Below are 14,729 nucleotides of genomic sequence, written 5' to 3'. Positions count from 1 at the left end.
ATGTTTGCAGAGTTTTGAAATTCAACCTCCAGAAATTACCTATACTGCAGTCTTCATTTTAATACTTTATTGTAAAAAAGACATTTGCCATTCACATGTATTTATCATTAAGGTTCCTCTCGCCATTTCTCCAAATGTAATTATGCTATTGTATTTTTGTAGAGGAATGTGTAACGCTGGCTGATGACATCAGCTACCTGGCCAGCAAGTTTCTCCCCATCACCAGGATTGCCCAGGCATGTCTGGAGGAGGAGAATGATGGCACGCATGAAGCCATACTTAAGGCTGAAAATTGCAGGTACTTTTCTTTGTGTACCAGATCAGAGATGAGGTGTGTCTTTGTGTACCAAGAAGGGATGAGGCAACTTCCCCAGTGAGCACAAGCGATGCACTGTAGTGTAATTTTTCTCACATATTCCTTCTCTCCCCCTTTTAATTCTTCTTTCAGCTATCATCTTAAACCATCTCATGTTCTCCTCTCATATACAGTTTGAAATGTAGCGTAGATACTAATAATAAAATACTAAAAAGAAGCTTCATAATTCACAATGCCCCCCAACATACTGTAACATTTACGATACATTTGCAGGAGGACTCTTTGACACCTCCTGAAGGCAATGGAGGCTAACTGGGCTGAGTATGACCTGGCCAGTCATGGCCTTGGCCCAAATATATTGAAGGGCACATTTGCCCTAATTGACTCCTGTCTGGCCGAAAAAATGAAGTTGGTCGAAATCAAGAAATGAAGCGAATTTTATTGTACAAATTTACAAATATGTCTGTTAATTAATATAGTCTGTATATTACATTTAATCGTATTATTTGTATCCTTCTCCCACAGGAAAGACACCACCACTGGTGCATAAGTAATAAAATCAGTTCTTTGAGTGAAGTCTGTTGTGTGTTGTTCTTTTTTTTTGTTGGAAGTTTTCATGGTTTGATCTATTCATTGTTCTCTTCATTCTTTGGCGATATGCGTGTAAAGCCACAATTTTCTTTTTTTTTGAAACACTGGTGAAGTCACTGAAAGCCAGCTTGTGGGCTCTTTGTACAGTGTTATAGAGGTCAAGGCTTGGCTTGAAACTATCGGATTTGCTCCACTCAAGCAGGTCTGACAACATGGCCTGTATAGAAGGGTTCTTTTGCGGGAGTTACTCTGAGACCAGTGAGAGTAGTTCTGGGACTGGGTGGGAGCCTGGCCCGAGGTAGCTAGTGTTGCCGTACACAGAGACAGGACCTTGTCAAACAGGGCAGTAACCTGCTGAACGTTCGCACCAGTAACAGGCACAGTAGGCATAAGAGGAGACTGAGCGGCCAACACAGGGGGTTGTTGAGACTGACTGGGAACAAGAGTATATGCAGTGGCAGGTGCAGACGAAACCGGTGGAGAGGTTACCACGACAGGCTGGTGCTGTGTGCCACAGTGAGGGGCTGGCACCATCCATTCATGTGTGCAGACTGAGACGTTTGCGTGTTGGGGACGGGCAGCTGTGCTCTTCAAACTCCTCACATGACCATCCAACCTCTCCTGGACTTCAGCTGCTGTCCACTGCTCCACGGGCTTGAACTGGAAATACACTGCCAGTCTGGGGTCAGGGCAATGAGTGATAAACATCATGACTACCTCAGCACTCGGATCCTCAACACTCGTCTCGCCTGCGGAGGCTCTCATCAGCAACATCGATGGCTTTGTTCAGTCGGATCCAATAATCCATTGCACTCTCCGAGACGCGCAGCACAGTCCCATTTAATTCCTTCATAGGCATACTGGAGTATGTGAGCTCACTGAAATTGCGCTTGAGGATGTCAAATATTGTGGTAGGAAGCTCAGCTGGACTGACTCCAAGACGACTACGGAGTGACACTCACATCTCTAGCTTTACCACTCAACCTGGTCATTATCAGGTTAGACCTCTCAGCATCTGAGTCGCAGGCCATCCTGCGCATGCATTTCATCATATCTTCCCACTCATGAATGGAAGCTGTCTCAGCCTTGTCGCCTTTAAAAAGGGGAGGAGGTTTGGACTCTGACTGGACTACGACTTTAAGCTGTGTGGGATCGATAGTTACATTCTGGTTGTCTAGAGGCTGGGACTGAGACTGGGGGCTGCTGGGCAGGTGCATGGCATGGAAGCTAGCAGCGATATTGTCACTAATCTGCTTGGCTAAATCAGTAATAACACTGCCCAGTGTTTCAGTAGTAACAACAACCTGGGGGGAGAAGTCTGCTGAGACAGGTGGGGGGCGTGTACAGTAAGTGTTGAACTGGCAGAGGGACCTGACACACTAAACAGTGACTCATCATTCCCCTGATCAAGGCCGCCCACAACAGGACACACAGACCTAAACCTAGTTCTCCCATACCCAACCGACAATACTAACTGCCCTCTACCCACACTAGTGGACTGTCCTCTTCCCATACCATGAATGAACTGTCCCCTTCCCACACCATTAGTGTAAACTACTAATAAGACCCGTTAGCCCCTAGCTAACGGGTCTGACCCTTTAGCCGAGCGGTTAGTGATGTCGCCTTGTGGAGCAGTACACCTCGTATCGAATCCCGCACCGGGCAAGAAAATAACCGGTTACATTGGTGGCAGCGGTGGGATCCGGAAGTGTGCAGATCCTCAGAAGTCTCTTCGGAGCGCGGGAATAACAAAGCGCGAGGGCGCGCTTCCGGGGAGGGTGACGACTGTAAACTACTAATAAGACACGTTAGCCCCTAGCTAAGTGTGACCGGTGTACTTTTTCCGTTGCGTTGTGTAGGAAAGACAGGACCACTTCTCTCACGCATGGGATCTGTATTCTGTCGCTGTCGTATACAAAACAAAACAGGACAGGTTTCAGGAAACTTCAGATCAGCGCCCTCCTGCAGCCTAAGCAAGAATTGAGACCCACATTAGACATAAGAGACATTAGGCATGGATAAAATAAATTACAGGGTCAGACAAAAATGAACACATACCTCTTTCTACATGTCCAGAGCGGGAAGAGGCAGAGGTCAGGGGGAACATACGTTTTGGGGGTACTAACAGGAAATGAGGTCATAACAGGGAGGGGCTACTATAAGCGTTTCCCGATGATATAAAATAAAATGTTAGCAATGAAAATAATAATAATCATGTGATACTTTGTGTACTTATACAACATATTTTGGTTATGACATTTTTAACCATGCTACACAAGCATGGCAATGACTGAGATGAGTGAGGGTGTGAATGTGATAGGAGCCGTCACCCATGGCTCCTTTGGAATCAGTGCTGAGACTGCACTTCAGTGTTGCTGTCCCACTTCCAACTTTAGATTCAGCCTGTCTGCACATTAGCTTGCGGTTAGCAAAAAAATCTTTACAGTAGCCCTCCTCAGATATATTGGCTACTTTTTTTTTGCTTCCCCTTAAACTGTTGAAGAGGCTTTATGAAATTGGAAGTCTACAGATGTTCACCGAATACCATGGAATGCCCCCCCCCCCAACAGATGTTCCTAAGTTTCTAAAACTGAGACTCTGTCGGATTTCAGTTTTACATTCGTTTGGTATATTAAGCAGTACAATGATTTTATATTGGCCTAAGATTAGTCTTCCTGACTTCCCAGGAATCAGTTTTCTGTATAACACTATTGCAGATTCTTAATCTCACATGTCAAGCACACATTCTGACAAACTAGGTGTCACTGACCACCAAAGTTACAAATATTCTGTAAGAAGGAAAGATTGGTCGCTGTCAGACCTGCGTCAACTAGTAGCTGAAAAATAAGTCTTACAGCATACAAGACTTTGATTTGATTAGCTTGAAGTACCAAAATGGAAGGATTTACCAAGTTATGAAAACTGATGTACTGCTGTGAAAAATAAAAACTCAAAAAAATAAATTCATTGCACAAAAGATGCCAATGGGGTCATTTTGGATAGTCAATCCTTTTCAAATTTTTTTTATTTTAACCAGGAAAGCAGAAAAAAATTAAGAAAAACTGAATATAACAAAATTAGACAAACAACCAATATAACAAAATTAGACAAACTGAACCAATATAACAAAATTAACATCAGGGCGATGTTCCCCTGGGTTAAATTCTCCAGGTCTCTCTTCTTGCCCTGTCTTCCCTCCCTCAAAGGTAGAAGAGGTAGTCATCCAGAGCCATGTTGGGCTCCTTGTGAATATTCTGACCCACAAGGAAGGCCAACTTATGAGCATACTGACAGGGTGCAGGAATGCTGATGATCCCCTTAAAAAGAAAAGAAAGTTGTGTGATCAAGGTTCTGACCATTCCGGACAGTTCCATACTCTCCCTAGACTTCAACTGACTGGACAAGGTAACACGGGTCATGTGAAATTATACTAGCCTGGGTAATCAAATGTCAACTAGGCCACCAGTGTGAATACATAAAAAGTAGTCGCATATAGTATCAAAGCTAGATACAGCTTGCAGCTGTGATTGCAGCTATTCCCCACTCCTCTGTGAATAGTACACATGGCCACTGTAACTCTAATTAATGGTCATGACTATTTGCATATTAAACTGATCGCCAGTTTCAGCCGTTATACAACTGTGCTGGTTGGGGATACCTTCAGTAAGCTCAGATTTAAATAAGTGATGAAATGTTTCTCCCACTACAGCTTATGTCCAGATGAACTGATTCACCTTTCTGGAATATATTTATACATTTTCATGCCTATAGAGGACTTTTATAAATTATTTCACTACAACAAACATTAAATGAAATTCAACACTGATTTTGATACACACTGGCTTTGGGGAGAGACTGGCGATATACAAGCTGATTACCTGCCAGTTGTAATACATGTGGCAGAGTTTGTAGGTTAACCTCTGCATATGATCAGGCTTTAGTCCGCTGCTGTCATACACCACATTGTAGTGGGTCGGGGAGACACTTCCCATGCGGACAGCCTGGCTCACGATGTAGAAGTCATACCTAGGAATAAAAAAGTTGCAGCAGCTATTAAATTCTTCACCACAGCGAGTATTGTTAAAAAGGAACATTGTGGAGCAGTTAACGTACCATTCTGGCCGTGTGACCTCTGCATCGACGACTGTTCCAGGGGGAGGGTTGGACACTTTACCATTTATATCGGTAAAGAACCTGCAACTTCCACGCTTCTTCACCACCACGACAGTTAACTTGGGCCTAAGATGGGGAGAAACGAGTCAAAAATTTATTTGACCATCTAAATTCTTCTCCCAATATTGACTTACATATGGAAAATTAGCATTTTGGTTTTTGAACCTTAAGCCTTTTCAACTCAAATAGAGGGCTCTCATATACACAGTTCCAAGTTTTCCATCAGAAATAATGTAACTAAGCTTATACTGCTACACCCACTGTGGAACGGGCCTCAAAAACCATAACCACTAACATTTTAGATTGAGTCCAGATTAATTTTGGTTTTACTTCTACGGGAAAATGATAAATATGCACAAATACCAGGATTGGGGTAATACTGTCCTCTTGTACTGGTAAAACTACTCTGATACACCTACACCCGATTAAACAATTCCAGCGTAAATTGAGAAAAATTAAGCAGTGCCTTTTTTGCCATTCGTACAGGGAGGAGGAGGAGGAGGAGCCAGATAGTCGATGCGGAGCGACAGCCAAGAAGCAAGAAAAACACGTCAACATGTCATTTGTCCACATGAAGCGAGAAATGAAAAAATTACAAGCGTGTGTAACTTGGATGAGTGCAGACAGCCCAGGCACGATTTTTTCAGGCCAAGTCATATTCATATTCTCTCGTTATGAATTCATTTCATCTGTGGCAACAAAACACGTTACAGCAGCATTTAGAAACTCCTGCGGGTTAAACTGGACCAATGAAACACTTTCATTACTGACTCCCTCTGAAAGACACACTATAAATGGACTAAAAACACTCTCTAGCCAAGCAACATTAAGGCTACAAACAACGCATAATACAACATTGTACAGGGTTCATATACATTTTTAACCAACAAATTTTCCACAACTTTTCCATGAACATACATTCTCTGAAACGCCTGTATAAACATGAAACATAATAAAAATCCACATTAAAATTTACTACAAATTAATGACAAGCTATGTGGTTTGGTACAAACCAGAGAGTGGCCACTCTTTCAAGGATGAGGATGTGCACATCCTTGATAGGGAGGAACACTGGTTTGAATAGGGAGTCAAAGAGGCCATCTATGTGAAGAGGGAACGACCATCCCTGAACCGGGGGAGGCTAAGAGTACGTCTTTCGCCATCTTAAAGTGCTGTGATTCCAACTATTTCCCAATCCTCTGCGAATAGTACACTGCTCAAAAAAATAAAGGGAACACCTAAAAACACAATATAGACCTCGATGAATGAAATATTTCAGCTGAAAATCTTTATTTATTAGACAGAGGAATGTGTTTAGAGCAAAATAACCTAATAATGATCAATGGAAATCAAAATCATTAGCCCATTAAGGTCTGGATTCAGAATCATACTCAAAATCAAAGTGGAAAATGAGAACATAGGCTGATCCAACTTCTGTGGAAATTCTTCAAGACGATTCAAAATGAGGCTCAGTAGTGTGTGTGGCCTCCACGTGCCTGTATGCACTCCCTACAACGTCTGGGCATGCTCCTGATGAGACGACGGATGGTCTCCTGAGGGATCTCCTCCCAGACCTGGATCAGGGCATCGGTCAACTCCTGGACAGTCTGTGGTGCGACATCGCGTTGGCGGATGGTACGAGACATGATGTCCCAGAGCTGCTCGATTGGATTCAGGTCTGGGGAACGTGCAGGCCGGTCCATAGCATCAATGCCCTCGACATACAGGAACTGCTGACACACTCTGGCCACATGAGGACGAGCATTGTCATGCATGAGCAGGAACCCAGGGCCCACTGCACCAGCATATGGTCTGACAATGGGTCTGAGGATCTCATCCCGGTACCTAATGGCAGTCATGGTACCTCTGGCTAGCACGTAGAGATCTCCAAGGATATGCCTCCCCAGACCATCACTGACCCACCGCCAAACCGGTCATGCTGGAGGATGTTGCAGGCAGCAGAACGTTCTCCACAGCGTCTCCAGACTCTCTCACGTCTGTCACATGTGTTCAGTGTGAACCTGCTCTCATCTGTGAAGAGCACAGGGCGCCAATGGCGAATCTGCCAACCAAGATGTTCTCTGGCAAAGGTCAATCGGGCTGCACGGTGTTGGGCTGTGAGCACAGGCCCCAATTGTGGACGTCGGGCCCTCATGCCACCCTCATGCATTCTGTTTCTCACTGTTTGAGCAGAAACCTGCACATTAGTGGCCTGTTGAAGGTCGTTTTGTAGGGCTCCGGCAGTGCTCCTCCTGTTCCTCCTTGCACAAAGGACCAGATAGCGGTCCTGCTGCGGGGTTGTTGTCCTCCTGCGGCCCCCTCCACGTCTCCTGGTGTACTGGCCTGTCTCCTGGTACCTCCTCCATGCTCTGGACACTGTGCTGGGAGACACATCAAATCTTCTTGCCACAGCACGCATTGATGTGCCATCCTGGATGAGCTGCACTACCTGAGCAACTTCTGTAGGTTGCAGATACCGCCTCATGCCACCTCTAGTGGTGAGGGCACTAGCAAAATGAAAAACTAACCAAAGATCGGCCAGAAAAGATGAGGACAGGCAAATGGTCTGTGGCCACCACCAGCAAATCCATTCCTTTTATAGGGGTTGTCTTGCAAATTGTCTAATTTCCACCTGGTGGAAATTTACCAACAGGTGAAATTGATTCACAAATCAGTGTTGCTTCCTAACTGGACAGGTTGATATCTCAAAAGTGTGATTGACTTGGAGCTATATTGCATTGCTTATGTGTTCCCTTTATTTTTTTGAGCAGTGTACATGATGCTATATCAAGTGAGGTGGAACTTCAACTTCACATTGGTTTGCACATTTTTTTTATTGAAGTGAAGGCAGTGCACTGACAATATGACTGCTGAACACTACATCAACTGTGGAAACTTGATTTGAAGATCAGCTGTCTTGTTGGTGTTGATGCAGTAATGTGTATAATGTGTAATGTATTTTGTGTGTGTCTGTATAGGCACCCATATGAGAAATTCGTGTGTGTGGGATTCCTTACTGAAGGCCCTGACTGAAACCCCACGGTACGCTACTGGATAAAGCCCTGGACACCTTTGTTTTAATGTCTAAATTTGAAACTATGTCGAATGGTGTGATTAGCCTTAATTAGCTCAATTGCTGGACGTCTACTGGGATCGTTAGCAGCCCATCTCAATAGGGAACTACAACCTTTTCCCAAGCCCATCGTAGATACTTTTTACTTATTAGCCTCAACCAATGTTGTAACAAGTACTGGCAAAATTTTAAAAATGAGATCATAACTTTGAACTATTTGTCAGTGATATTCATATCCATTTTCTGTCATCATAGAAGATGGACAGCCATCTTTAAAAATGTCTGTGTCTTGAGAAATGCAATCTTTGATGGATATCTTTATATAGTTCTATAATTGTGGGCCGCAGCAAGAACAATGCACATTAAAGTAACAGTGACTGGCTATGCAACACTTACATATAATCCTTTCCAAGTATCTGGATGGCTTCCAAGATCTGAGCAATCTCGTGGCCAACCACACTGTTGAGCATGCCATCTCCCACTCCATCTCTGTACACGATAATACGTGACGGTAAGCACTGGTTAAACTTGTAAAAGTGCTTCAGCGCAGCTGGAAAACAAAAACAAAATTCAACTCAATGATCAGATGATACAGGCTAAAAGTGAACCTTCAGAAAAAAAATGTCTGGAAGTTAGACAAAAAGAAAACTTGCCAGTCAGGGCCATCTTCAGCTCATCCATGATCTCCTGCCGTTGGTTCTGCAGCACACACTTTGAGAACCACCTTGTTAACAACATGTTCATGTTACACAATTGGAACTTTCAAGGTGGTCATTCTGTATGGGGTTGGGTCAACCTCTAAAATACAGGTGATGACAGGGGACCAGTTGACATGTCAAGTACTACATTAACCAGTCTGTGGTCACTAACCTAGTCATGCCCCGGTTGAGACTTGCCACCAAGGCTCCAACGGACCTCTTTCCAGAGACACTATCATGGTAGCAATCAATGCCCACAACCATCAGCTCCTTGAGCTGTTACAGAAGAGGAAATAAATAAGCATCAAGTCTAAACTTGATTACAGATTAGTTCTCTGTCAAGAGTTTAATTCATCCATTAGAACTTTTCCAATTTAAAACTCCTGACTGGATTTGGAAGATTTTAGTCTGGATTCCCTACAATATCTGCCAGTAATGCAAACGTGAAACGGCTCATCTGGACAGGTTTAGTGGGAGAAACATTTCATCACTCATCCAGTTTAAGACTCCGGTGCTAGCCTACAGGGCAGTGAAAGGAACGGTTTCCTCCCATCTCCAGGTCATGGTCAAGCCCTACACCCCCGTCCGACCACTTCGCTCTGCTGCCTCAGGACGCCTAGTTGCCCCGTCGCTCAGAGGCCCCTGCTGCCGATCGACCCAGTCGAGGCTCTTTTCTGTCCTGGCCCCATAGTGGTGGAATGAACTCCCCCCACTGATGTCAGGACAGCGGAGTCGCAGCCCATCTTTCAGCACAGGTTGAAAACTCACCTCTTCAAAAACTACTACCCTGTTACTTGCTTGTAGCACTTATTGTATTCACCCAGCAAAATAAATAAATAAATAAAAATCTCTTTCTCACGCTTTTACTTTAGCACTTGTTTTGCTCTTATATGCTTGTTTAGAGAGAAGATGCACTTATGACCTCTGATGACTAGTAGTTCTGATTTCCTACATTAAATGCACTTATTGTAAGTCGCTTTGGATAAAAGCGTCGGCTAAATGACGGTAACATCATGTAATCCAAATGACTTTGTCAGTCTCAACTGACTGCGGGTATCCCTCAACCTTATAAACAGCACAGTTGCATAACGACTGAAACCAACCATTGGTTTCATATGCATTAGGCATTACCATTAACTAGTTTCAACGACTACTATTACTTTCAGCTGCTCCCTTTAGGGATCGCCACAGCAGATCATTCCTTTCCATTTCTTCTCATCTTCTGCAATTTCCTCTGTCACATCAGCCCCCTACACGTCTTCCCTCACCACATCCACAAACCTCACTCTTTGGCCTTCCTCTTTCCCTCTTGGCAATGTGTACTATTCACAGAGGATTAGGGATTAGTTGGAATCACAGCACTGTAAGATGGCGTCACATGTACTCTGAGCCCCCCCGGTTCAGGGATGGTCGTTCCCTCGTCACATAGATGGCCTCTTTGACTCCCCGTTCAAACCAGCATTCCTCCCTATCAAGGATGTGCACATCCTCATCCTTGGCCACTGGCCCGTAGATGAGTGCAGACTGTGGAGTCCTGGCCTGACGGGTTAGCTCTTCTGTGCCATCCTCTCGGCCAGCGTCTATTTGGTTTCCACGATGTACATGTCATGGCAATCCTCCCGGCACTGAACAGCATACACTATATTGCTCCGTTTGTGCCGGGGGACCTGATCCTTGGGGTGCACCAATTTCTGGTGCAGCATATTTTAGGGTTTGAAAGCAACCGAGACAGGGTGTTTGGAAATACACATTTCAACTGTTCCAACACTCCCGCCACACACGGAATCACCACTGGTTTACGCTTAGGCAGTCCTCCTCCTCTATTCTATTGTCCTTCTCCTCTATTTGATCGAGTTGTGCAATGTTTGGGGCATCTTGCTGGCTTTGACAAACACCCAGTTAGGATAACCACAACTTAACCAGGGCCTGTTTAATGTGGGATTTCTCCCCTCCCCTCCAGTTGAGACTGACAAAGTCACTTTGGATAAGTGATGAAACATTTCTCTGACTAAACGTTGCGTCCAGATGAACTGATTCACCTGTCTGACTCTCCTACCTCAATTATTGAGCATGCACAAGGACAATATATGTCAATAGTAGTGGTGATTGGTTTGTTACTAGAAGCGGTAGAAAAATGTGCGCTGCCAGATTTGCCATAATGGTGTCTACCACCACTGATATCACCAGTTGTATTTACTATCAAGAAATGATCAAAATACTTTGCCAGTTTACTTTCCTTGTCTCATTGCTACTTACTAACCCGACGTTCTAGTAAATAGCTGTTTACAATATTTAATTAGTCAATAAGCAATTTAAAAGAAAAAAAATCTTTTCCACAAAACAGTTGTACTCAACTTCTAGAATCGTACTAAAAGGAAAATGAAAAAAAAAACAACAACATTCATTTCCACCCACAATTCTAAACATACCACTACATAGGATTTTGGCCATATCAGCCCATCACTAGCTGGTAGTTTCCTGGTAATATTAAGAGCTAGGCCAACAACATATTTTACAATATAACAAGTTACAATAGGCCTACTATGGATGAAATGTAGAGTCATGTGTTTTGGGACTGCATCTGAGAACATTTCACAAACTATAATTTCACATTTTCTACTTCAGGATGTGTTTTGGCATGTTGTGTAGGCTGGATGTGAGATGGGGAATATGAGATGCAGTATCTGTAGTTGGTGAATCAGTGTTAGGAGGGTTGTAGCTCCACATCACGTGGACAAGCCCCATAATATTGAAAGTAACAATAAAATAAAGCAAAAAGAGTCATCTGATAGTACATTCTATTTTTAAAGAAGCTCTAAAGAAAAGGCTACACTCCTTTTTAATGTTTGAGTAAAAGGAGTACCATTCTTTTAAACAATTTTGGCCATTTCAGTTTTTTATACTTTACAAACAACCTATAGCACTGGTTTTTAATATAGTCCTTGGGTACCTCCTCTACTACTAGTTTTCCATTCAGCCAGATATTTGAATTCATTCACCATTTGTTTCAATTAATCCAACCTACAATCAGGGATATTTGAGATCTGGAACCACAGGGGAATGTAATTAACTACCTGCCAGAATAGAAAACCAGCAGTACTGGCAATACCTAAGGACTGGATTGAGAATCACTGACCTACACAAATGCTTTCCTTTGGGGGAAAAAAAGAATTAGACATACTTACAGGGATTTCCACAGTCCACAGCTCCCCACCCATCTTGCAGACCATCTGCAGAGCAAGTTTGTTAACCACATTCATGAGAGTCTGTGGCTTGCTGAGGGTGCGAGACAACACGCACTGGCTGGGGATGGGGAAGTCCACACAAAGAAACTTCTTTATGCTGTCGTACTTGTCCTTCCTACTACTGGGTAGGATCACTACCACCTTAGGAGCAAAACGAATAAAACCAAGATCTTACATTAAAGTTCTGTTGACTTGACCAGTCAGACTTAAATATGAACACAGAAAAAAAAAAGAAAGAAAAAAAGACGAGGGTGGGGCATAGGTGAAGCACTGATGATACCATTGTTCTGCATTTTCATGCTTGCTGATGGTTGAAACAACAAAACATCAGAAGAGGAACCAAGTGTGCACACATCCAGAAGAATATGTAGGTGCAAGACAAAAATTGCAAAACATAGAACAAAGGAGTGGGGTCTCCACACTGAAATGCTCCAAATACTTTTTTTTCTCCAATCGTTAACTTTACCATCTATCAGCTCTTCCTCAGGCCAACAACAAAACATGTCACCATAGCCATCAATTACAAAACAGTGGTTAAAAGATAGGTTTACCCCCCCCCCCCAATTTTAGCTTCCGGTTTTCGAAAATAAGATATATTAATGTTTTGTTTTTTTGTTGTTTTGTTTTGAGCATTTTCCGCCATTGTTTGATAGCGATAGTTGAGAGACAGGAAAGGCAGGGGAGAGAGGGGATGACATGCAGCAAAGGGCCCGGGCTGGATTTAAACCCAGGCGGTAAGGATTCAGCCTTACATGTGGTACGCGTTCTACCATTAGACCCACCGGGGCGCCCCAGATGTATTATGTTTGTTGATGGCTTGAACATTTCGTTGAAGCTTGGCAATAAGATTCAGTAAAGTGGTATGTTCCTCAATAGTGAAACGGTCAGTCAAGGTATTGTCTGTATGATTTGAAGTGATGCCCCACAACATTTTTTTGAGCTCCATGTTCAAAAAAAGTGAATCTGTATTTTAAAGTTTCTTATGGGAATTTCCACCCACTGGCATTAGATGAAGCAGTATGCTGTTGTAGTTGACTATGATTCTCAAAATTCTGTTTCATGTTGGTTGAACACAAAAATCGAGAATCATTCCAGATGGTTTTTAACGTTTTTGTCATTTGTGTGTAACTAACAAAATCAAAGTACTAAATTTAAGTAGCATAAATACAACATACATATTAGATAAATGCTGGTTTATAAACACGTAAAATCTGTCACTTCCTGTGTACCAGTAAAGATTTCAAGGGGAAGCAAAGGACATGCTCAGCAATTGACAAATAGGTAAGTCAGCAAATCCATGCAAGTTTTGTTTTTTATTTTCATCAGGGCTTGGGGGACATCCTGAACACCACTAGCAATTAAAATGTAATAGCTTACCATAAAAATATTCCCTTGAGCAGCCTTAAGATGGTTCATACCTGGCTTCAACGGAAATTAATAAAAAGAGGGCGATAGTATATTCCTTTCCCAGGTATTCCATCCAAATGTTTTTAGCTGCTGACAGGGTGAAAGTGCCAAATTCTGCCCAAAAACCACATGTAGCACAATTGAAAAGAACTGGCCTTGATGTTTATTGCAGTTTCTTTCATGTGACCCAATTTAGGTGAACTGGGACTATCATTGTGTGTTAGATACCGCTAACCCTGTGGTCTTAAATGGGATCTGAGAAAGAAGACAACTCAACAAAGAGTAGAACTGGGAGGAGACCATTCAAGTGTGACAAATTTACAGTGTGTGTTTTTATGATGGCCATGTGTTAAGCTTTACGAAGCTTTTAACACCCATCCATCCATTATCCAAACCGCTTATCGTGCTCTCAGGGTTGCAGGAATGCTGGAGCCTATTCCAGCAGTCATTGGGCGGCAGGCTGGGAAACACCCTGGGCAGGGCGCCAGGCCATCTCTGTCTCTCACCCCCCCGGGACAATTTAGTACGGCCAATTCACCTGACCTGCACGCCTTTGGACTGCGGGAGGAAACCAGAGCACCTGGAGGAAACCCACGCAGACACGGGGAGAACATGCAAACTCCACACAGGATGACCCTCAAGGTTAGACTACCCCGGGACTGAAACCCAGAACCTCCTTGCTGCGTGTAAAAGAATGTCACCGCTGCAAATGTCTCAAGACAATATCTGGCGAAATATTTGGTTAAAAAGCGCTAGAAATGCAAAATTGGAGACTTAAAAAGGGTCACAATGTAGTCATCAAAGAGCCGCATGCGGGTCCGACTAACACTGCATTAAAGGTTGCTGCACTGCACACTTGAGCTTCCTCCACTTAATACATTTTTTTAATTCTTTATTTTTCACAGCAGTATATATTACAAAATGTATATCAAAACAATAACAGTTTAATTTTCTTCTGCCATTTAGTTTTTTTTTAAAAAACTTACACGTAAAAAAAACAAAGAACATATATATACATACATACATGCATATAGAAAAAAAGGCAAACTTTAAGAACTTTATACAATTTGGGAGAGGTAACGTGTGTACATAAGACTATACAGGAGAGAGTTGATATGAGGATTCCCAGTTTGTGGTAGGGAGAGTGTGAAGGTTCCCAATGCATGGTAGGGAAAAGGATTGTGAGGGTAGAGAGAGAGGGTGTATTAAAATCTAATTAATTCAAT

The 14,729-nt window shown here is 43.0% G+C and overlaps 1 protein-coding gene across 6 annotated transcripts in view; it reads right to left on the bottom strand.

Annotated features, from left to right (window-relative positions):
* Positions 1–4,107: 4,107 nt before the first annotated feature.
* The window catches only part of piwil1 (piwi-like RNA-mediated gene silencing 1), a 48,355-nt gene continuing 37,733 nt past the window's right edge, over positions 4,108–14,729 (bottom strand). For all 6 annotated transcript variants that reach the window (XM_056282314.1, XM_056282282.1, XM_056282274.1 and 3 more), the window contains 7 exons: positions 12,037–12,237; positions 9,024–9,127; positions 8,807–8,877; positions 8,550–8,703; positions 5,021–5,146; positions 4,786–4,933; positions 4,108–4,224 (listed from right to left, as the gene is read on the bottom strand). In XM_056282314.1, coding sequence (XP_056138289.1) covers positions 4,108–4,224; positions 4,786–4,933; positions 5,021–5,146; positions 8,550–8,703; positions 8,807–8,877; positions 9,024–9,127; positions 12,037–12,237 — 921 coding nt within the window. The remainder of the gene's footprint in view (positions 4,225–4,785; positions 4,934–5,020; positions 5,147–8,549; positions 8,704–8,806; positions 8,878–9,023; positions 9,128–12,036; positions 12,238–14,729) is intronic.

The sequence above is a fragment of the Lampris incognitus genome, chromosome 1, assembly GCF_029633865.1.
Source record: "Lampris incognitus isolate fLamInc1 chromosome 1, fLamInc1.hap2, whole genome shotgun sequence".
Classification (NCBI taxonomy): domain Eukaryota; kingdom Metazoa; phylum Chordata; class Actinopteri; order Lampriformes; family Lampridae; genus Lampris; species Lampris incognitus.
This window is presented reverse-complemented; position numbering and strand designations above follow the sequence as displayed.